Genomic DNA, 26,035 nt, shown 5'->3' with positions numbered 1-26,035 from the left:
TTTGAATAAAAGGGATCAACGAACCCATTACCTTACCTTTAAGATAGATCAGTAAACATGGTCATAATTATGGGTGATTATTCAGACTAGTGCACACATTTTACAGTTCAAACAAGGCAATGCCGAGCGTGGCATCCCCTCGTATGTAACATATTGGGGACAAATATGGACACTATATTTGTATATGACACATGCAGAAAATGGTAAATTGAATATGCATATTTGATACATAAACTATTTTTTTCCAGTTCTTTGTCTCTTTTTCTCTGTGCTATGGGTATCCGATTCCGAACTTTCCACTTCTATATCTATTTTTCTTTTGGTCTTGTACTTTCCTGCTAGACTGATACCCCTCCCTCTTCCTCTTCCTCTCCCTCTCCCTTATTTTGGTGGCATTATATGCAGAGACTCAAGAGTCAAGTTTTACCCTCCAAGCCCACGGTCTTCCGTCTTATGATTAAACCAGAAATTAAATGTACAATATAATATATATTCAATATTGATCAAACAATTTAAAACGCGTGATGCCTTCGGCATATAATTTAAATGCATTGTGAGCTGTCTTTTAAACTTCGTATTGCCATCGCGCCAGCATCGTCATCCATCGTGTAGTCTTCGTAATCCATCGTGTAGCCTTCGTGATCCATCGTGTAGGCTTCGGCTGAGATATGAAGTTTAAATAATCGTCTTCGGTTAACCTTCGTATGTCCATCTTTTGCTATCGTATATAATTTCGGCACCATCGTATAGATTTCGTTATTCATCGTACTTGCTTCGGTCACCTTTTTGGTATTTAAACGAGATTGGAACCAACTTCGTACGAAATTACAATTTTCGCATTCGGGTGTCCATCGTATATAAAAATCGGGACAGTGTGACGCGGGCATAAGAGATTTGGGATAAACAAAAGGAAACTGAAAATGAAACTGAAGTATTTGTTAATATTTTCTTGTTGTTTGTCTGCATATAATTCAAACTGAAGATAATATATTACTAAGTTATATGAATCTTTCGTCATAACTCTATTTTATCACTGTTTTCGTAAAAACTATGAATGTTATGGTGTAAAGACACGGGTTGTACTCTTTTATGAAGCCACTCCAAAGCAATATTATTATTTTCCTTTTTCAGCAATGGCGACACCTTGTCCCAGACTTCTTTGTGGTAACTGTTCATCCAATCAACCTACAAACAAAATTACATGAATAAACTCCCATAGTAATTTTGATTAATATCTATTTCATTGTGCAGAAATATTCTAGTTGTATATTATATCATGTTTTTTGGTCTTCACAATAATCTGGTTTAATGAAATTAGTTCTAATTCGGAGGAATCGATATGTTGCAACGTTGCAAGTAAAACAGCTTTCGTTCTAGTCCAATATGGCAAACATCCGTGTTGGTTTAGGTGCTAATATAGGATATTCACTTCCGGTTGCAAATTGTTTACGCATAACCTACCTTTTGACGTTATTTGATGTATCAGAAACACTTTTCAAAACCAATTTGGAACTAGACATGAAACGATTCAATTTCAATTTTTTTCCTGTTTTTTTTTTTTTTTTGTTTTCTTTTTTTTCGATTTGAAATAAAACTATTCGACTGCCTTTTCCGGGGATTGTCGAGTAATATGACTGTTCCCATGTACTATAAATATTGCTAGATAAAATAAATCAGTTCGTTTCACCAGGAATAACGATAATTTGTTGAAACAGTCTACATTCAAATTCAACTAATATAATGTCAATAAAAAAAACTCCAGCATACTGGTCACTTGTTCCTTACATTTCTAAAAACTTTAAACGAAATATGTCTTTTCGTATTCCAAAGCATTTTCTACCATTTTTATATTGAAAAGCATCGTGTGCTGTTTCTTTAAGTTGATTTTCAATTTTGACATGGGGAATGAAATGTTTTGACAGAATATATTTCAGAGAAAGAGTGCGACTTCAAATTATCCAAAAGTTGTTTAGATTTTTTTTAGAATCCACAAAAGGTTAATACCAGTATGTGAGTAATAAAAAATTTTAAAAAAATACTGTTTCTCTTAATCCTGCGAACTTATTAACGTTAATTTTATCAGCATAAATCACTTACTTCAGATTGACTCATGATATCATAGTTAATCAATTTTGGTTCATATGGGATAAAGGTCACAGTTTCAAACTCCAGGAAATGATGAGATGATATATTGTACTGCAAAGAATACACAACAATGATCAGAGATCATTGATAGCATGTTACCTAAACAAAATGGTGAAATACCCAGAGTAATAAACTTTGAAATGAGTCCTAATAATAGTTCATGTCCTATATTTTAAAATGAATGGAATTTTACAAAAATGGTGTTTCGAAGAAGTTACATTTGTAATCGTGTGCAAGATTGTTTCCTGTATGCTGTCAATTAGTTATTTTGGGAAATGACAATTTTATTTCCACCTTGAAATGTCATATCCGCGTTATACGTCATTATGTAACACCTGTTTCCAACAAAATCTTTTGAAAAACAATAAATGAACAAACAAGTATGAAGATTTATTAGAAGTTTATTGCCTATTCCTCGCGTGTAATTCTGCAGTAGAATATGTTGAATCTTCCTCAAGGTAACACTGAAAGTATCGTATTGACTTTGGAGTTTAGGGTGAACCTATAAGAATGTTAATGAAGACATTTCAGCAAATGAAAATGTCACGAACAGTAACTAAACCTCAATTCCTCAGATATATTGATTACTTTTGTGTGGTAAGAATGCTTAAAGAAACATTGTAACATAGAACTCTACCAAAGAAATGCTTTAATCTTACACAAGTTCCTACAAGTTAAATGACGACAACATAACTGTACCTTCTGTTTACATTTCCGAACAATCATTACGTTCTCTATTCTTATCCCGAAATATCCTTCTTCATAATACCCTGGTTCTGAAATAACGTGTTAGTTATCTTGAGACTGCTATTTTATTTCCTGTATTCGAAGCAATTTTAACTAGTTTAAATATTTATTATATTTATAAATTTACAATACTCCTTTCAGTTCATATCCTTAAAACAGTTTTAACCAATTGATAAACTTACCGGCACTGAACCTTTAGTAACCAACAGTCAATAAATTTATAAGCTAACCACACAGATAATTATGGAATATTACGTATAGTTCATATCTGTAAGCTGTTTCAACAAGTTAGATACTAACCACTTTTTATTCCGTTACATGTAACCTTTTTTATGTTTGATTATTGATTATGCTTATATCAATAAGCATATTATATATATATATATATATATATATTCCAACTACCAGAAAGGTTATAATCTATGAGCATTTTTACAAGGTTTGTTAATTGGACAACAATTGTTGAAGTATTTCATTAATTATGTGTACAATATAGAAGTATACGTTTTATGACTTTACTCGGTTTTCCTTTTAATCATATAAACGCTATTGATATCTTATATTGAGGAATAATTTTGTCTGTAGAATGAATAACTCTTTATACATTGAATTACCCAAAACTTCCGAGTTGTACAGTATAAGTATGTGCTATGTTAAGTTAAGACTTAAGAAAAACTGATATGAAAATTCTTTAGAAAACGCCTTCCTATCTTGAATTACACTATTTACTTATGCAAAATCAAACATTTCCTGAACATAAGATTGTGCAAATGAGAATAATTGGCAGTTAATGACTTTAATAAATGCTTCTGCACTTGTTTATTTTTAAAATGATGAATTAAAATATCTAAAATCTGGAGGCAATACCATTATTCTTGGTTGTTACTGAAAATGAAATAGCCTTAAGTTGTAAACTGGTTACTCGTGTGAATTAAGACATGTTTTGAAATATGTTATTCTCATCACCTCATCACATATTCAATGTGCACACATGCTTTGTTAACTCTTAATCTAAAATTCACAAATTGTATTATAATCTGTTCACATTAGTAACAGTGAATAAATATGTTTGTTGCATTACAAAATATGAATTTTGTCCTTCTAAAAAGAAATTCAAACATGCTGATTTACAGAGGACCTACAAGAGATCATCAAAGAATTGTTGCTGGACTTCGTTTTGCTCAATCTTAGGTTTTCTGTTGTGTGTTGTAGACTGCTGTTTATGTTTCGCCGTTTTTCTTTGTATGATACGGTCTTGTTTCTCGTCCACTAATGCATTTTGAATTTTAAAAAATGAATGAATATGGGAACTCGTACATTAAATGTCATTTTTCTTCTTCACTTTTCATTTTCAGTTTGCTTAATTTTTGGTATCTATATATCCATGAGTGAAACGAGCATAGTTTGTTTTCGGTAAAATGGTTAAAACCATTTACAGTTCTACTTATTAGTAGATGTAGCAGAGATAAACCAAACAAAGTATACACGATACCGTGTAAAGAAAGTTGGTAAAGACATATAGAATTACCTGTAGTAAAGCACATGTGTTCGTTTATGGGATAGTCAGCACTGTCTGGTACACGTTCTAATTGATTGTCATCTACAATTTAAATGTATAATCTACCCTGAAAATATTTCGAATAAGAATAAATAGAATACGTGTGGTATCGCTAACCGTGCCCACGACAGAATTTTCTAGTAAAGATACCTTCGAGACAAATAGGTTGACTGGTAAAAATAAATGTTAAATATGTGAGAGCACTAAAACACAAAAGGGTCAAAGATGTATATGCTTCGATAAACTAGTTTTATTTTATAATAAATTTTAGGAAGTATCATTTGCAATAAATGCATTGCATATCAAGAAGTATATCTAACAAACCTCCTCCAAATAAACTTGCATCTAGTTTGACATCGCTCATGTGGGTTTCTTCAATACATGAAATCGATGCTGGTCCTTGTAAAAAATATAGAAAAATATGAAATAGCAAAAAAAAAATATTTGGAGTTTTTAAAGATCTTTCTACATAAAATTGTTGATTACAAAATGCAGATCAAAATTTCATTTGTAAATTGTCCATTTTAGCTTCGTACATTCATTTACTTCCTATACAGTTCCAGGTGAAAAGCGTTCGCGTGGATACCGTGTATATTCCATATTATGTTAGTAGGGAGGCTGGGCTTAGTTCAATGCACAGTAAGAAATGGAGTTATTTGAGCACTGTTTGATTATTTAAATGTATTGAAAGTTCTGATTAAAATTGTTATATCAAGGTTGTTGATATTAAGTTGATATTGTTGACATTAGTTTCTCTGTGCAGACCAATGGAAGAAGGTCTTAAATTTGAACACTTTAACACTTCAATATAAAACTAAGAAGATGTGGTATGACTGCAAATGACACAACTATAGTCTAAATTCAACAAATAAAGATAGTTGGTAAGATAAATTCGTTACATAGTGTGCTAGTGACCTCATACAATATATACCCCTTACATATCTTTTAAAGTCACTAACACACTATGTAACTAGTAATATTATTACAATATCTAAACGTTTTTCGGTTTTTTTTTTAGGTATATCAGTATGTTTTCGACTTTGAGTTGTCTATCCCAGTGGTATCCTCCTCCACTCCATCGAATTAAAACATTATTTATATGCACTTCGTCTCATTTTCTATCGTATTTCCTTTCAACTGTGTCTTTTTTGTGTTTAAATCGAGATAAACTGTCTAATTAACTGAAATTTTATTGAAATACGAAATGATTCTTCAGAAACTAATTATAAATAAGATGTCCACAATCTCTTGAAAAATAATTCGGTTAACAATTTATAATAACTATATATTAATAATAAGTATCTGTATTAAAAAGACTAGTTACATTTTTACTATCTTTATAGGGAATTATACGTCGTAGAAAGTTGATGATTATATTGAAAACTGCTATAATGTGATACGTTTATGATTGATATTTGTCATTCATCAAACACAAAAGTTCTATGTGTAGGCCTATTACTGCTTCAATAATATAGATAATTCGTTCAACTCTTAATACTATATTTCTTTCGTACTCAAATTTTACAAGAATAAATCAATGTTGTTTGTTGTATTTTTTCATGAATCTTTGGACGATTCATATAATGTTTTAAATCATTCTTTGTATTATGGTAAGGAAACAATGTACAAAAATGTATATGTTATTTGCAAAAAACTGACTTCACTGGTCAGGACACACTCAATAAAAGAGAACTGTATATATAACATTCAGTAAGGCAGTTCAAAGCTCGGTTTTATAACAAATTATGAAATAAAGTTGAGAAAATGTGTCAATTCCGATACCAAACAGCCTGTATACAATTGCCTTTGGATACTGAAGATACAACACTACATATTACAGTAGGTAGTTTAGAAAATATACGATAAGATAGGTCACAAGTACGATACAATACATTTACAATACGATGTTGTGATACAATATGGTGACACTATACAATGTGATGATACAATACGATACATTTACAACACGATGTTGTGATACAATACGATATGGTGACACTATACAATGTGGTGATACAATACGATATGGTGACACTATACAATGTGGTGATACAATACGATATGGTGATACAATACGATATGGTGACACTATACAGGCAGGTGATAAAATACGATATGGTGACACTATACAATGTGATGATACAATACGATATTGTGACACTATACAATGTGGTGATACAATACGATATGGTGGTACTATATGATGTAGTAGCACATAAAACGTGTTACAGTTATAGTTCAAACGAAAGTCATCAAGTTTCAACCCCAAAAACTGTGAGAAGCCTAATAGAAAAAGTAAACAAGCTGTTGACGCAACACACGCACCGGCTTAGGTCAACTTTCCTTAAAAGAGCTCCAGTTAAGAAACTGAAAATTTGAATATCTTAAATTACCAATGACCACATCAATATTCGGAAATAAACAAAATCAATTTAGTTAAATTAATTTCAAACATCAAAATTAATAAAATGACTACTCGTCACATCGATTTGGTTTTGACATTTTTGAATCCCATCAATAAAGCGAGCAGAGGTTTACAAAAATGAGAAATATTTATACAATAATAGACTTTCTTATTGAAGCAAGTAACGATACATGATAAAAAAAGCTGTTGTTTGAATTACTATATATCAATGACAAAATGGATTTTCTGTTTCATACTTCATTTAATATTCGCATTTTTTGATGTCGTATAAAATTAGTTTTTTAGATTCGTACACTAGAATTAACGTTTCACTCTTAATTTATAATATCTCTACATTATGACTATTTTATAATCAACACTATTAAAGAAAACATTTATAATAATTGGATACCTTCTACTACAGCTCCATTATGAGATATACCATGACCTGTTTCATGCATATAGTCAACGCCTACTTCCCACAAGGGTTCACGTGACACGGCGTCAATTGCTCTCCCTACAAGAACAATATATCCACATTGTATAGCAAGTAAGGAATGAAGTGCTTCAGAAATAAGAGTTATTCGGGAACAAACTTCATAGTATTAAAAGGAGATACCAATTCAAAACTTTTTTTAAACTCCTACGAGCAAGTGGTCGACATGTGACGTGAACTTTTGGGCAAAAGTAAGTAAGTTAAATAACTGAAATCCAAAAAAGAAACATATGTGCGTTATTGAAAATTCTCCTACGTATATGTGAAACAACAGTTTCTGACAGAGTCATTTTTCTGCATTCATCTGTTAACAAGGACTTGATTTTGACCTATGTTTTAGACAAACAATAAATTTTGTATAACAGTATTTCAGTTGTCATGAGAAATTGAAGAAATTAAACCGTCTCAAATTATCACATGATAATGATAATCACTCATTACAATTATTTTACAATTTCGAATTTTTCATAATTCACTTCAGATACAATAGTCCTTCATTCAATTAATTAATTGTAATGCAAACTGTAGTCCGCCTTTACCTTGTTATCTTATATGTATTTCAACATTGCACAACTCCACCAAATCGTTGTTCTTTTGTTTTAATATTTCAATTAGGATCGGAGGTTTTCAATAATATTAGCGTCATAACAATCTGTTCTTGAAAAATATTCATTTTTAAAGGATTAGGAGATGATTATGCTGGGAGATTTACAGTTTCATGTAGTTACCTGTTTGTCCTACCGGAAATTTTAAATTCGATAGGTTGATATGAGCCATCAGAACCCTTGTATACATTTCCTACAAATGAAATAATATATTTTTTCATAGCTTATATTCTAAATGATGCATGTGTTACTATATTATTATCAAATCATTGAAATATTTGTTATGCAAAAAAATAATTATGTTGTCAAATACTTTTTAATGACTTTCTAGTTTGCGTCTTTTAAGTAAATACCTTTTCGTGTTCAGTAGCATTCCCGTAGTGAAATGTTCTTGTAAGATCACTTGTTCCATCTCTAAAAACAATACACAAGTACATTTTTGATATCATTTGTTAATCGGTAGATGTAGACGAAATTATAATCCTGGTACCTTTGATAACTATTAACATACAAAATACTAAAGAATGGTAAACTGGACTTAACAGGAAATGATGTTCAGTACAACAGAGAACCAACAATCAACTCCCCTTTTTATATTAGTAAAACAAAGACCAACAAAGAAAGTATATGTAACAACACATATTCCAGAAAGCATGACTGAGTACAGGCTGGGTGTGTACTTGACAAATCGGGAAAATGCTCACAAATTTTGTCGATGTGTATCTGCTAATCTAGTATTAAGTCTTTTTGTTAAATAGTTCATGTGGAATTTGTTGACGAAATATTTAAGTCCATCCAACATATTAAAACAAAGAATCCACAAAAAAGAGGTATGACAGATTGCACATTACAACTCTTCATTGTCCAGCTGTTCAACAAATATAAAGTCATTCTGTTATGTATTACTTAAGAAAAATGTAACCGAACGAAATTGTGCGGCTTAAGGATGTACTTAGGTGAGGTTAGGTAAAAAAATAGAAATTAAGAAATTAGAATTGATACTATAAGCTGGTAGAGCATCAATTAAGGATAAAGATAAGCTAAAAATATTGATACGTCATGGACCTCCTTTTCGAGATATTTGCAATTTAAAATATGGCGGGAAATGGCTGACTCGGACTTTTACCCTATATTTGCATTGGTATTATTTGGGAGTCAAAACAAAAAAAAGAAAATCAAAAATCTTCTAAAATTTTGGTAAATGAACTTTCATGAGCTATTAAGTCTTATATGAAAAAATAAATGGGTGTTATGGGGCAAAATATTTTACATTGTATTGTATGGAAAAACACCAAGGATTCCGAACATTTGACACAAATTCCAAAACCTCACCTAAGTACATCCTTAAGGGAAAATAAACTAATAATGAAAATGCAATGTTGCTCCTTAAATTTAAGATTTGTGTATAATAACTTTAACAATGGGAAACAAAGGACGGCAATTAATTAGGAAAGCCGTGCTAAAAGCTATCACAAGAGTAACTAAGGTTGCACAGATGTTGGGTAAATTCTTCCACCCAGTAAATAAACATGTTTCATAAGACTTATTTCTACGGAAAAGGAAACAGCGCAGAACTAATTTCGAGTAAAAACCTTTTTGCAACAATGCATCTGGGGATAATGATTAAAGCCATGTTATTGCGTTACACCCAGTAAGGAACATCCGATTTAAATGGTCTATTTCGATTCGACATGGCTACATAGTATAATCCCGCACTGACAAATAAATAAATACAATGAGACTTCTTCGTTACAGTTTTTGGTTCTTCTGCGTGTGTTATATTTATGTTACTTATATTTTCTACGTTCTTCTTGTATTTGATTTTCAAGCGTTCCTGCAGATAAGCTTAACGTGTTGCACCGTGTAAGGTGGTGTGATATTCATGAATAACAAATGATTATGAATTCATAACTTTAATTGAAAGAATACAAATGTCAAATAAAGAGGGAAATGTATTGCAACGTTTAATTGCTTTACTTGCGGAAAATTAAAGGCTTGTAGATATCAACACTTACAGATACTGTCCGCCACTATCTTGATTGAATATTTCTGTTGTTGTTATATCATGATCTGTTTCCTCGGAAGGATGATAACGAAAATCGGCACCTCTGTGTCCGCTTCCTGATAAAGTGTTAAAACTTTGGTCTCTGTATAGACTCAGTGATCGACTACAATCATAATTTTGTTCACATAATGACAAAAATGAATAAACTTCGAGCTTTTAACATTTTTGACATCTTTAGAAAAATATTTGAAGACACTAAAATGTACCATGACTACTTTTATCTATAAAAAAATGGCCTTTAACAAAATCAAAATTTCCGGGACTTGTCAATCCGACATTGATGCATAATGCTGGATTAATATGCGATGACTTACTTGACAGTGAATTTATGACAGTCACTTCTAATGACATGCTGTATTGTTTAAAACATTTTTAGACCTCATATTTATTACCGTAATATATGAGTCATCCTTATCTTTTTCATACCGTCTATGTACTTTGCATTTAATCATTTTTGTATACTACTAGCTGTCATGCTTGTTAGTGTCTCTGGTCTTAAAAGTTAATTTGAAATATCGTTGAATCTGTATTGTTGGTACAACATTTACACCCAAGTTTTAACTAAATAAGTGGTTTCAATTTGGCAATTCAAATATTGGAGCTCAAGAAGGAAAACGATTATAAAAACAAAGAATTCTAAAAAAATAGGTTATCACTTTGGCGTTTCAATCAAGCCATCCACAAAGTGCAAGTCCAATTTAACAGTACCAATATCATTGAACCATATGCGCATTAAGATAATAAATGTCTCCTCTGAGATGTTCGAGGCGATATATTTGATATATACATGCACACTTTGATGAGCTAATAAAACCAAGACGAACTGAAGTCAGGCTAAAGCCGGCAAAGGAATCAGAGCTATATAGAGTGAAATACATTTCTCAGTCTGAATACTTGTTGAATTATCACAATGCAACTAACCTTCTCACTTTAATAGCTTCTTCTGCAGCTTGATGAACTGTCCAGGGAATACCTTCCAATATCTGTTCAAACAAAAGGAAAGCGCACATTGCATAAGTCAAAAAGATAGTATGAATTATGACAGATATCGCAAATAAAATGTCGTTTGCTTGTGACTTTTATTATGATTGCACTTAATTGGTCAAATGATATGTTCATACTGAACTAAAAACATTTTCAAAATTAATTCAACATGTTAAAATGATTTTGTAATTTTGATAATGAGACTTTTTTTTAGCATATAAACAGTTAACGTATTTCCTTATGAAAAACAGGACATGATTATTCTGAAATGTTAAGAGGTTGAATTTATATCTCAAAACGTTATTCATGACAACAATGACCTTTTTTGCCGCCTCCATTTGTTATTCTAAATATCATGGTAGCAAATCCAGTAATACCATACAGTTATTTTCCACTCGTTTCATTTTCTTTGAGATTTAGATTTTCCATTCGAAAAGGGACTTTCCCATCTGAATTTACATAGAAATACAGTATTTTTTTCATTTTACTTTTACACAGATAAGTAGAAAATGACACCGTTATATGCATGAGAGATGGAATTGTGTTGTTATTACGATTTCCGTAAATGGTTACATAAAAGTACAATTGGAATGCTTTAGTGTGGTACCATATCCCGCTCAATAAAACAAAGTTAATTTTCATGAATTTCTTTACCACGTATTTCAAGGGATACAAACAGACATACAATAAAATTAATAAGAATAAACAAAATGAAATTTCAGAAATTTAGAAAAAAAATAACATGCAAGAGGTCTAACTAGATTTAACTATGTAAATCCGAAAACGGACCCAAAAACATGTTGATTAAATGTTAGACCGACAATAAAACCCTTGTGTAAAGTGAATGTGGATATCACACTCCCATTAGAAAGATGATTTATAAGAGTATCAAAAAGAAATTTGAAGACAATTGAAAATCATTTGAAAATGTAGAGGAAAGAATATTGTGGTACAAGCTTAACAAATCTTGAATAAGCAACAAAGCGATAAATATGATAAAAAAAATTATACGGCAGTGCGCCTCCGCGTGAAATCTGAAGTATATTCTAAAACGTTTTGAAATGTCAATGGAGGAAAACATGTTGAACATCCTTTATCCCTCTGTTTTCCTTCTATTGTTTAGAATGACATGCTTTTGAGAAGCTAGCAATAAACAGTTGTGACAATTAATTGTATTGTATTTCAATCGCTTCTATTTGCAGACAATTTACTTTTATTGGGGGAAAATCCAGCAGCAACACAGATGCCTCGTGACTAACTGCATGAAAATGTTCAAAATGCAACATCGAGATGTACAAAATATAGTTTTATTCCGTGATAGATGACAACCCAGTAAAACATAAAAAGGTGGCATTACGAACAATATGAGCTAAGTACTGTGCACTCTAATGTTTATTTGGGAACTGTGTTCCTTTAAATTAGAAAATAAAAAGCAATTAGCCTTTCAAGGCATTAAAGCACTAAATTCGATTTTTTATTTCCTTGAGATATTTCATATATCAACACAATTAAAATGTGAAATATTCGATTGTTACGTATGATCGATCATAAATTATGATTCTGGAATAAAAGGTTTTTTCTACCAAAGATATTATCTGAAAATGGTAAATTGAAATTAGCGTCAAATTGCACAGCTAAGTATTTGATCTTGGTTATGTTTTTCATGGTATACTGAAGAAAATGTAAATGATTAGTAAGATTGCTTTCAAACAACATCTTTATGAAAAATTCAACAATTTTGGCATGCAAAAAAGTGTTTTAAAAAGTATCAGAACTGAATTTTATTTGGAAACAATATTATTCTAGATCCTGAAGAAAGACTTTTTGCAAAATTCTGGCGTGGTTCACAAAGTATATATACATTTGAATAAGATGAAGTCATATTGAAAGCTATATCAATGCTGTACCAAGATAGTATAACAGTCTGTTATTATCTGTTAAAACCCTTTCATGCCGAATGTATCCTTTTGGCACACCCGCATGCATGCCGAATGTATCCTTTTGGCACACCGGTGTAGATGCCGAATGTATCTTTAAGGATACATAGATTTCTATTTTTAGACGGTCACAGTGCAAACAGTAAAAACAACGTTTAAACATGTTTCTTGGCCCCGTTGCTCCATGGATGTTATGATAAACACTAAATGCATTCGATATTTTAGTATCGGGCGTAAAAACACTGTTAAAATATGTTTTTTTCAAAGATTGTTGAGAAAAAAAAACCTCGTGAAAAACAAAATGGCGGAACCATAAACAATCGTGGTCAGGAGTTTCATTTCGAGTTGAACATTTAGAAAACTTAACCTGCAGTCATGAAAGTCGTTTAACTTGTACAAAAGTAGTGATTGTACGTGTATATTTTGGAGTTGTGAGAAGGATATCCGTAAAACAACTTGAAATCGACTTTGATTGTCGTCATCAGGTGCACGACTGTAAATTATTATTTCTCGCTGCCGTTTGACAGTCAACCTTTCATTACCTATTGATTCAGAGTCTTTAATCATCGTTTTAGACACTCTCAGGAGTCTGTAGTGCTACGGATTTTATTTCTTTTCATTGAAAGGCTGTCCGTAGTATGTAGGTCGACAAAACGAAAGTCACTTTTCATTTAAAATAGAACCGGATATTGACAAAATTGACAGATGAGTCTATAAATAGTACGGTTCATAAAAACACGTGTTGTTACATCTCATATCTTTATTATTTTACATAAATGTGGTTTCGAAAGATGAGACAATATTCTGCAATCTTATTCGTATTTTAATCGAGTGTAAATTATTTTCCATGATGTATCTCATCTTGTGACAGAGGTTTTTATAAGTCTTGTTCAGCATACAAAAATTTTAAAAGTTGTTTTGAAAAACAATGTTGACAGAGAGTTAAAAATAACCTGAAAGATGCCAAGATGATTATTTTTATGTAACAAATTGTTTTCTTTCTCATTCAAAAAAAAACATTGTCAAAGAAGTAAGTGAAAAAAATATATTTGTTTTAGAAGGGAAGGGAAAATATTTTTTTTTCAGAATTGGAAAGGAAAAAAAAAAGAAAAAAAATTTGCTGAAGGGAAGTGATTTTTTCCCAAAAGTGAAATAACATAAGGTGTTGTCTGCTGCTTCTGATTAATCTTGAGATGGCATCATTTATTATTATAAAATAATAATGTTCCTGTATGTTTCTGAAAACAGTTAATAGGGGTTCAATTTTTTGTTTGGAAATTATGAGGAAGAACTCCCCCCTCATGTTGCACACAAACACAAAAGATGTATGACCAGTGCGGCAGTGCCTACAGTTTATTACAATTTCTAATGCCAATATAAGCAACCATTTTTAACACTAGGAAACATCTTCTTTGTGTTCAAAAAGGGACTTCAAATGGTATATAAATTGCTTCTTCTCTCATATGCCAAGTCATATACATGTAGTAGTAAGGAGTAAGAGAACAAACTGATCAAATTGGAAATGGGATAATAGGACCACATTAGGGTCTTGTAGCTGTTACCTTGTAAGTTAGCTTCTTAAATTTACACTGTTTATGGGACTAGTACACATAAGCAGGTATCTTAAATTCATACCACATTAATACATAGGCTTATATGTAAGTAACACTTGCTGATGTATGTAATAGATTAATTAATAGACTGGTAACAATGGTTATAGTATAACAACCTCACTCAAGTAATTTTTATTCACTTTTTGACAAACCATTCCATTAAATAACCCAACAACATGAACAATATAAACAGAAAATAAAAAAAAATAGTTTTCATTGTCCTCACTCAATTTCAAAATCAAAATTTATGATATGAATCCTCCTATTCAACGAGTATGCAGCATTATAAACTAAAAAAATTCATAGCTTCCATATGTTATTACAAACTATATCAGCTCCCTGTTGTAGCTTTCCATCAATGAATTTTAAAACTGAATTTTGCAGTAAAACATGTACATGATGTATTTTAATCCCTTTTTGGCACTAGTTTTCAACGACTTGAATCTGTGTGTACATATCATGAGTTTAAATAAAACAGTACCCAATAGTTGTCTGCATATATTATCTTCTTTACCTCTACTGCATGTGATTAATAAATTTAACTATGATGAAAATAAGTCAGCTTTTGGTATTTATATGTGCTGCTTTAACAAACAACAGTTGATGTACTTGTCAATTTTATGTTATCTTATACATCCTAAATTTTGACTACATAGTTCAGATTTTAATTTCAACAATTAAAAAAGAAATTCACTAGGCTCTTTATCTTGAGATACAGCTGAATATTTGCTTATTTGTAGTACATTTATTTATGCTTAAATATTTTTTTATATTATACAACCCCCATGACCCAAATCAAATTTATCGGAAATTTCATGGATTTAGAACTTTAAAAAAAAAATTCACTTTTTGTGTTCATTTACTTTTATTTATTGGAAAGCTTTATCTCATTCACATGTGGAAGAATTAAGACATTACTGGGGTTAAGTCATAAAGTAAAGAAGTTCCATCGATTATTATTGCAGTTAAAAATTATTTTTAATTAGTTCAGTAATCGCATATCAACGCTGGGGTATTATACAACTCGTCTGGAAGAGTTATTGTCCGTTATCGAGCCCGAGTTATCTTTCTTCTTTCGAAACCGTAAACAAATGGCGGCCAAAATCTACGCGAACGACAGTCTCGATTTACAAGTATTTTTGCCAAGAAAAACGAAAACGGAAACGGGTTTTGAAAGAAAATAATTCAGTAGCTCATATAAATAGAATTTTGAAACACACGTGTGCTTAAGAAATGTTGCCGAATGGAAGTGAAAGTGATATACGGTAGGCAATGATAAAAATTATCTTCCGACTCAATCAATCTACGTTTTCGACACGCGTTTTTAAGGTAAACTGCTTTCTCACTCTATGAAGAAGTTACGGACGCTCAACCTATGATATTTATCTACATTTTATCAAAATTTGACCGCACAACTCGCTACGGTTCCCGAGTTTTCAATGACCAAAACTACGAGGTCGTTTTTGCTGAAGCACATGTCAAATTAATCCCGGTCAGACAAACGGCTCGTGCAAATAAATTTCGGCCAGAGAATCCCGCGAAAAAAATAAATTCAGTAGTGAAAGTGTTAAGCTTATACCGGTTGCGTTTAAGAGTGCTTCCTTTATGTTTTTGTTCCTGGCCTGATGTCAAACATTGTATCAATTATATACGAACAAATTTACGACCTTTGTTTCGAGCTTTATTAGTTATAATATGAAAATTGAAAATTGAAAACAGAGGGCACAATTGATTTCTAATTTGTAAGAGTGTTTTATGTATTAAGTGTGATTTTCTTTTCATTTTACGTCCTATAGTGTCCCTTATTTCTTATATAATGTTAATGCTACAACAGGTTCTTATATACTGATTGTATACAGTTACCTTTTCTTATATAATTTTGAAAAAAACTAAAAAAAAAATAATAAGAAAAAAGGTACCGGGAAAAAAAAGAATGAAATATTCCAAATTTTTCACAAAATATTGACGAATCTGGGACTACTGACACACGTAGTTTAAAAACTCGACGAATTTGATAAGGATGTCCTTAGGTGAGGTTTTCGAATTTGTGTTAAATGTTCGGAATCCTTTTTTTTTTACCATACGCTACAAGGCAAAATATGTTCCGCATAACACTCATTTATCTTCTTATATAAGACTAAATAAAAGGTCATTTTCCAAAATTTAAGAAGATTCTTGATTTTTCTTTTGATTTGAGACCCAAATTATACCAATGCAAAAATAAGGTAAAAGTCCGAGTCAGCCTTTTCCCGCCATCTTTTAAAAATCAAACATCTCGAAAAGGAGCTCCATGACCTATCAATATTTTTTTTTTTTTTTGCTTATTTTGTTTCTTTTCCTAATACTCTTCCAACTAAAAGTATCAATTTGAAATTCTTGAGGTTTTTTTTAATTTCAAGTATATACCTCCTTAATATAAAGATTTGGTGAAAAAAATAATCATGTTAAAACATTTTGAACTTTAAAATCGAACTGCGATATTGGTTGAACATTGTTCACATGTTAGAAGATGTAAATTGTGCAAAATTTGATATGATTGACTGAACAGTTTTTGTATATCTTATTGAAATGTTCAATAGATTTTACAAGAACGTTGTAAACCTGAGAATGATTAAAAGAAGTATTGGTGATGCATGTTTATTAAAAAGTTTTATATAAATGTTACTATTTTGTTGGTGTATCACAAAGTATAATAAAAATTGTTGTTTAAATCTCGTTTATACCAGTGTGACTTATTTTAGTCCAAAGAACGGCAAAAAATTCAATACGCCAGTTCTTTTGTCCTTTATAGCTGCATTGTTTTTCTGAAATCATCTATGATTAGATATAACGTTTAAGTGTGTATTCGTCTGCCTAATTGAATTTGTTTAATAGTAATGGAAGTGCATTTATATGTCCTTTGTGAGTTAGCAGATTAACGTTTCTATCACGTATTATTTCACATTTATTACCAGTAAACTGATTGCACAAATGCCTATCACAATTCTAATTTAATATTACGTAATTTTACCTCTTTTTCAAGTCTTGCAAAAAATTCAATTATTACAACCGAATCGAAAAGCTGAAAAAAGAAAGTTATATTTTCTGTAAAATATCTGTACTAAAGATGGCTTATATAGATATTGGGATGAGGTAGATTCTATCACTTGTGAAGACTAACACTCTAAATCACATTCTTTACATTTTGCAGTTTTATCCCCAAAACAAATTACACCGGTATTCCCAATGATCCTTTGTAAGATCAATTACATCGTCTCATTTAACAGAGCTTGTTTACATTCAGGAAATCGTAGATACAAATTTACTTTTTTGAGTCATATAAAATCTTACTTTTGCGCAGACCTAATTCCAAAAGAAAATACACTTAACATGATATAAACAAAATGCCTGACTTTTTATCGTCATCCTATTTGTTTACTTTAGTAGACATGTTTTTTCAACAGACACTCAGTATCATAATTGGTATTAATTGTGTAACCCTCCTGGCCTACCTGTTTCTGTATTCATCTAAAGCAGAATTCATACAAACCGTCTAAAACACAAAGTAAATCATGCAAATATATGTATTGTCCCTTTTAGATATATTGATGATGTCACGACTTTCATTTACATACATTACATGGATTGCATGCAACTGATACATCTCAGTGAACTTGAACTTAAGGATACTAATGATAGAAGAGGTTTCTACATCGTATTAGCGTTTCACTGTTTAAACTGGCATTTAATTGCATGCAAAAATACACCGACACTTTTTGGCGTGTGGGAATACCAAACAACCTGATATATTTATGACCCTTATATTGGTTTTCTTCTTTTGTTTATTTCTTACCAGTATAACCATTGTCCACTTACATTTGAATTTCTCATTCCATTCCTTTCAATGAAATTCTTTTTAGCTTTTAAATACAATGTTGGCGGAATCGCTTGATACACTTTTTCCTAAAATAATGCATGACAGAACAATTTCAAGGCCTAACTAAATAACACAACTTCATGATTGTTATGATGCATTACATTTAACAGCTAAGACAAAATGTTATACTTTGATATACTCAGAATAATTAAAAATCAAAAAGCAGTATTCCGTTATGAGGATCTAACCCACAACGTATTAGTATATAATTCATACACTTGAACTGGTCAAACACTCTGTCGGTATTAATTGCATTTATTAGTACGATGTTTAACATATAAATACATTCGGTCAGGAATATGTCAGTTATTCTGTTGTTCTGTTGATTGACAACGTTTGGTCTGTCAGTGTTTATCGACTTACCTTTATTGAATTCTCTTGCATTTTTGTTATACCTTTTACATGTTGTAACACAAAACGAATCTAGAAATTTACAGTGTAAGAATAATGAAATTGACACAGAGTCGAGTTGATCAGTGGCTGATAGTGGATTATGAAAAGATGTCAGACAGTTTAGTATATTTTTTTTGTAAGCCCACTTTTATAACTTCTTTCTTAGCAAATGTCTAAATAGATTAATCATTAAGTATAGACAAATATATTGATTGCCATATATTTCATCTCTGCATGAAGGTAAGTGTTAACCAACACACTTCTATCTATGTATGCCAAACTCTCAGACAACATACCTTGGGATGTCTACAGCATTGACGCAGTTTTGTTTCGGTTTGACAATTCAAGAGGATGTAAAAGTACGCAAATATTCATTTACATAAACAAGAATAGAACAAAACGGTTAGCTTTTTTTTCAAAATCACTGCAATTCGATACCTCAAACCTAAATTGTGGATTACAGCAAATTTGTTTATTTTATTAAATGTCAAATTTCAATTTCATGATGTAATTTATAAAGTAGAATTACAGAAATTGATATTTATAAATAACTCCTGGAAAATGAGTATTTCATTCCGAACCTATAAATAAGTAGTACAAGATTAGGCGGGCATTTATATAGTTATCAAAGGTACCAGGATTATAATTTAGTACGCCAGACGCGCGTTTCGTCTACATAAGACTCATCAGTGACGCTCATATCAAAATATTTATAAAGCCAAACAAGTACGAAGTTGAAGAGCATTGAGGATCCAAAATTCCAAAAAGTTGTGCCAAATACGGCTAAGGTAATCTATTCCTGGGATAAGAAAATCCTTAGTATTTCGAAAATTCAAAGTTTTATATTCAGGAAATTTATAAAAATGACCACATAATTGATATTCATGTCAACACCGAAGTGCTGACTACTGGGCTGGTGATACATTTAAACTCTCCTAAAATTTAGCGAGCATTTCGCCATGAAAAGAAGATAACCCCTAATGAATGCCTTGTTATTGTAAATCTTTGTTGAAAATGTCTTTTTCAATTTTTTAAAGTACACTGATACGGGAAAAAATTTCAGCGTTTAATAACTGTTTTTTTTTGGGGGGGTTTTTTTTTGCTTTGTATTGAGTGCAAAAAGTAAAGACAGATCTAGCTGGACTGTGAATTAAAATCACAAACTTATGTGTTAACAAACAATTGTTAATCGCTGATCGCCTATTGCAATGTACTTTCTTACATAACATAATTGATAAATCAACTTTTATCCTGTCTGCAAACAAAATATTTTTATTCTTTCAGAGGATTTTGCCACTTGACATTATATAACCATCAATTATTCAACAAATAACCACATTTTTCTCAAGGACTTACTTTTGGAATTGCAGAGTACAGTTTATAATTACAATCATAGGACATCCAGACTCTTCCTGTTGACTTCTCAGCTAATGAAGCGATGTTGAGGACAAACTGGTTGTGATCATATTCCATTACCTATAATTATGATAACAAAACGACTAGATAACCAAACAGAATAAAGTTCTTTCTCTCTTGTTTAGAACAACTAACAACTTTCATTCCTAAAACTTTGAAGATATCTCTCGTTTCTCTTTCTTACAACTGTTACGAAAATCAAACAACTTGCACGACTAAAAACCTGTGTCACAAAACCGTGTCAACGAAGCTGTCCTAGGACTAAGACATGTCTTAGGATGGTATAAGGACACGTCTTAGTCCTAAGTCGGGTTAACGAAAGTCTTCTAAAATAAGATATGTCCTAAATTTGGTCCTAAAGTTAGGATATACAATTAGGTGTCTTAGGGATAGTCCTAAAGGTTACATCGTCCTAAAACGTAATAAAAACAACAAATATGGCATAAACTCAATACTAATTTTATTATCCTATTTTAAAATAACAGCTGAATAATGATCCCTAGTCAGTATAAGCTCTAGATAGATTTAAATTCAAAGGTACGAACCATTTGATTTGAAGAGGCAGTCTGAGATATTTGAGAGATAAAATTCTGACCGTATCCGGATTTTTTTTGCTATCAGAAACGAATATCCAACAGAATTAAATGAACATGATAGATAAAAACGGGCGTATTTTTTTCTTTTGGCCGGGGTTTGCATGTCTGACCGGAATGCCTGTTTCGCCGAACTGATATATTGAATACTTTTTCAAGACCAGACTACAACCTGCTGTTGGATAAATATTGCTTGTTCGTCTTTTTTAGCTCATGTCCGTCGTATTGTAAATTTTATCGAATAGCCCGACTTGTATCTTGTTTACAACAAGAAATCTGTGAGGTTATGATTACTTAACTTACAGCAAACCAGCGAGAATTTTCAATGTCTTTTTTTACTGAAAAGTCCCACATCAAAATCAGTAAATAGCTTGAAATCCGTTCTATCATTTTATGATAGATAATTAATAGGGAGAGTACAGCATCGAAAATGTCCAACCCTTACACCTTTCAGGAACTACAAAATATACGTGCACCAAGCCAGGAATCTTTTTAAAAGTGCATATTACACTTATTTCATGTTTTTGTAGCCAAAAAAAGGTCCCAAAAATTTCTTGCCACACTCCACTCGGCAAATTCAAAAACTTAGCCCCCCCCTTTTCCAAATCCTGGATCCACCCCTCCATTTTTAATTACTTTTTAAATACCTGTACACATTCCCCTGTACATTTGCCATCTGCACCTGTCTTCAAATGATCTTTCAATTTTTGTTTTGATTCTGGATCTGTCGGGACTTTATTTAGCTTAGATTTGCAGTCAATGATGTATAAGCTGTAAAACACATAGATACAATGTATAAGAACAAAATCAAAAGTAGTACCAATGGTATTATTGTGATAATTTATAAATGCAACAGTCTCTGAAGTAAAGTCATTGCATAAGATAGATGTACGTGTTTGAGTAACTGAATTTCATACGATTCTGTTCTCAGTATAAACTTGTTTCAAATTGAATGAAAACCTGAATATGTGTTTGTCTTTATGGAAATGGTATGACTTTATGGATATACTTATATAGTTTCTATTCTAATTGCGTTTTTAATTAATTATACGATAATGCTCATTTTCTCACATACTGAAATAAGACTTCAAGAAATTTAGAACCTAAAGAAAAAAAGAGTGCTTATGTCTTGACCAAATTTATTCAGTTTCATGCATTTTTTGTATTGACCTAGATTAATTTGGACATAGTTTTTGTTTTTAACATTTAAGTTGCTCATAATAATTTCCAATAAACGATTATCGTGTCCATAAACTAGTACTTCAAAGTATACTTGCAAAATATACTGTAAAATTGGCCTTCATGAATCAATTCTACATGACTATAATCGATAAGCTTCAAACGAATTCTTACCAAAACTTAAAACCCAATATACAGTAAAATTCACCTGACAGAGTTTTTATCTATAGAAGCAAAGGAATAAAAGTATGGTTTATTCGCAAAGTCCTTTCCTCGTACATTGAATAGCCCTGAAAAAGAAAGGTAATTCATCAATCGTTTGTTAGTTTTTTATTGGGTAAATCATTGATGTAATTAAAACATTTTCTTTTTTTCGTATTCTATACAATTTGTTTTATTTTTTATTTGATTGCCTATCATTCTGAAAAGCATTTCAGACTTCAAGTATTTTAGGACCAAAAATAAGAAAATCGTATTCAAAATGTATTCAATTGAAAGAGGTTATATAAGAATCTTTTCAACAATAATAATATAATCGACTATAGAAATATTATATACTTTAGATGAGTGGGGATAGGACCTTTATCGGGACTCCGGGCTCGGGTGTTTTTAAGCTCGGGATTTCGGGATTGACCCTTTCGGGATCCGGGAATTCTTTTTTCGAATTTCGGGACCTCGGGATTTCGTGTTTTTAAGCCCGGGATTTCGGGATTTCGTGTTTTTAAGCTCGGGATTTCGGGATCAGGACCTCTCCTACGCTACCTCTTAGATAGGGGTTACACAAATTCAAGTTAAAACATAATATAAGTGTTCGCATAATAACATTATATTTCTATGATATTTACGTATTTAGTCATTACGATTCAATCGAGTTTAGAATAATGGAACCGGAGAAAACATGAATATTATAAATAGTTATAGTCGATCAGAACACGTTTTGAAAACCCGTTATTTATCAAATAAATAATCAAAGAAGCACAACTGCATCAAATGAAACGATATGACTTGTCTGATGTTTGTGTTGCTGTTTTCTTGGGGTTTTTTTTAATTTATTTTCAAGAACCATAGTTTTTGTCAGTTCAAAAAATTAGATGAAAGAATAAAATTTGAATGCAATATAGTGTATGTCATATAGTTTATCAGCTAGAATTTGGAATGGAAACGGGGAAGGTGTACAAAAGATAAAAAAAAATGAACTCAAAAGAAAATTTTAAACAAAAAGCCTCTTACAAAATGGCAAAATCAAACGCTAAAACACATCAAAATCAAAAGCAAACAAATGTCCTATTCCTAAATTGATACAGACATTTAGATAAAAGTAACGATAGAAGTACTGTCTATCATTTTTTTAATAGAACTGTAAAATTGATATTTGAACACATTACTGTAAATACTTGCATGCAATTTCATCAACGCCAGTTACTACTAGAACGTCTACATTCTTTTTTGTCATTTCCTTGCGAACATCCTCAACTTTCTCCTGCCATGTACGACCTAAATATTACACCAAATGCAAGTTATATTATTGTTTTATTCGCCATATCACCTCATTAGTATAAAAAAAGACACAGTTAATAGAATCGTAATACCACGAAAATGTTATACTGCAGTTTTATATGCGGATTAAACATGGATTAATCCATTTTGCAGTTGTTTTTTTATAAGTCAATTGCAACCATTGCAACCATCTTGAAAAGCTCAATCTTCGAATGTCTATCCTGTCAAACAGAAGTAAACGATTAACTGTTGCTGCTCTCCTAAAATTTAAGCTACGTATTGCACGACCTTACGACTTTAATCTCGTGCAAGAAATCTGTTTGTCCATTACAATTCTTCAATAGACATTAAAGCCCTTGCCTTTTAAATATCGCCATTGGGCGTTTCTTGTGAAGGTAAATCCAGGTAAGCGCTTTGGACCATGAAATTTATAAAGTGTTGTTTTAACAATTAACAGATTTATAAAATACCTACCAGCAGATTTGATATCCAGATAATTGAGATCTTTAGAGGGACGGACTCACGGGTGTCATTCGGTTTATTCTTTCACGATCATTTCTCTCGATAAACCGAATGACACCCTTGGGACTGGTCTGGGTTATGTTAGCAATTAAAATAACAGCATACATACCAGCATATTTGATATCAAGAGAATTGAGATCTTTAGAGGGACGAACTGATCTGGGTTATATTAAATATTAATAAAACAGCATACATACCAGCATATTTGATATCAAAAGAATTGAGATCTTTAGACGGACGAAATGATATTGGCATACATACCAGCATATTTTATATGAAGAGAATTGAGATATATAGAGGGACGGGCTGATCTGGGTTATATTAACTATAAAAATAACAACATGCATACCATAGATATAGGAAGATGTGGTGTGAGTGCCAATGAGACAACTCCCCATCCAAATAACAATTTAAAAAGTAAACCATTATAGGTTAAAGTACGGCCTTCAACACGGAGCCTTGGCTCACACCGAACAACAAGCTATAAAGGGCCCCAAAATAACTAGTGTAAAACCATTCAAACGGGAAAACCAACGGTCTAATCTATTTAAACAAAACGAGAAACGAGAAACACGTATATATTACATAAACAAACGACAACTACTGTACATCAGATTCCTGACTTAGGACAGGTGCAAACATTTGCAGCGGGATTAAACGTTTTAATGGATCCAAACCTTCTCCCCTTTTCTGAAACAATAGCATAACATCACAACATAGAAAAACATACGATAAAATATCAATTGGCAGACTTAACTCAATCAAAAAACGTATGATTACACAATGAACGAATAAATTTGATCTGCGATATCTGAATACAAATGCACAGTTAATTAAATATTAGAGACAAACATTCATGACCAAAAAGCTAAAAAACAAATTCAAACACACTGAGAAATATTTAACCAATCAATGTTCACTTTAGAAAAAAACCGGTTTTTTATAATCTTGAAGTATTTACAAATGTTGTAAGAATTAGTGAAAAAATTGAAGATATTACAAATAATCAAAGCTGGTGTACAGACAAGATCCATATAAATAAAAAATAACAAAAAAGCATTATAAACAGTATCAACAGGTCGAATTAACAAGAAAATACGATTTGAGAGTACTCGCAGTTACTGACAGCTAGTTAAAAGCCAAAACCAATTAATAGTAAAAAATCATGCATCAGAGACTAAAATCGACTAAAACACATCACAGGGATTTAGTATTTTAACGTCATTAATAGTCAAAGAAGACATGACTTGTGCAATGCCAAAAATAAATGTATCGACAGGTAGTAGTATAGTGAATAGCGACTTCTATAGAAATAAAAGTTAACGTGTCTGTGTCCCTTTACATCTCGCCTCAAAAGATAATGAAATTTAGTTATGTTTTAATTTGCTAATGACAAAATCAATATTAGTGCCAATGTGAACTATATTCAGAGATCTAATTACAATATTGGTACGATAACCCTTACTGATAAGTTTGTTTAAAGGTTCGATGAGTTTACAAGGATCACATAGAGCTTTCCTCGCTTTAAGTACAATATTACCATAAAATTTAGGATGTGAAATACCATTTTTAATAAGCTTTCTACAGGTATAGCCAAATTTACTAATCAAATCTTTGTATCTATGAAAGAATTTAGTAAAAGTTTTAAGTAGTTTGTGGTATCGAAATCCCTGACACAACAATTTACCAGTGATGCATTGATTACGTTCGTTAAAATCTATGACATCAGAACACACACGGGCAAACCGAACGAGTTGCGATATATAAACACCGTATGATGGAGCGAAAGGCACATTGCCGTCTAAAAAAGGAAAATTAACAATAGGAAATGAAAAATCGTCTCTTTTGTCGTAAATTTTAGTGTGAAGTTTCCCGTTTGAAATTGAAATGTCTAAATCTAGAAAAGGACAACTGCTGCTGTTTATGTTAGATTTAGTCAAAGTAAGTTCGTTTGGGTAAATTTCT

General features: G+C 31.4%; 1 protein-coding gene across 1 annotated transcript in view; it reads right to left on the bottom strand.

Moving 5' to 3' along the window:
* Positions 1-921: 921 nt before the first annotated feature.
* The window catches only part of LOC143048422 (xaa-Pro aminopeptidase ApepP-like), a 37,658-nt gene continuing 12,544 nt past the window's right edge, over positions 922-26,035 (bottom strand). The window contains exons 8-23 of the mRNA XM_076222106.1: positions 23,450-23,545; positions 22,260-22,341; positions 21,520-21,643; positions 20,220-20,339; positions 18,410-18,496; positions 17,565-17,615; positions 10,942-11,003; positions 9,971-10,123; positions 8,309-8,369; positions 8,079-8,148; positions 7,267-7,371; positions 4,775-4,849; positions 4,421-4,492; positions 2,845-2,921; positions 2,098-2,196; positions 922-1,185 (exon numbers count right to left, since the gene is read on the bottom strand). Of these exons, the coding sequence (XP_076078221.1) occupies positions 1,015-1,185; positions 2,098-2,196; positions 2,845-2,921; positions 4,421-4,492; positions 4,775-4,849; positions 7,267-7,371; positions 8,079-8,148; positions 8,309-8,369; positions 9,971-10,123; positions 10,942-11,003; positions 17,565-17,615; positions 18,410-18,496; positions 20,220-20,339; positions 21,520-21,643; positions 22,260-22,341; positions 23,450-23,545 (1,505 nt within the window). The 3' untranslated portion in view covers positions 922-1,014. The remainder of the gene's footprint in view (positions 1,186-2,097; positions 2,197-2,844; positions 2,922-4,420; positions 4,493-4,774; positions 4,850-7,266; positions 7,372-8,078; positions 8,149-8,308; positions 8,370-9,970; positions 10,124-10,941; positions 11,004-17,564; positions 17,616-18,409; positions 18,497-20,219; positions 20,340-21,519; positions 21,644-22,259; positions 22,342-23,449; positions 23,546-26,035) is intronic.

This window comes from Mytilus galloprovincialis, chromosome 10 (genome assembly GCF_965363235.1).
Source record: "Mytilus galloprovincialis chromosome 10, xbMytGall1.hap1.1, whole genome shotgun sequence".
In the NCBI taxonomy this organism is placed as follows: domain Eukaryota; kingdom Metazoa; phylum Mollusca; class Bivalvia; order Mytilida; family Mytilidae; genus Mytilus; species Mytilus galloprovincialis.
This window is presented reverse-complemented; position numbering and strand designations above follow the sequence as displayed.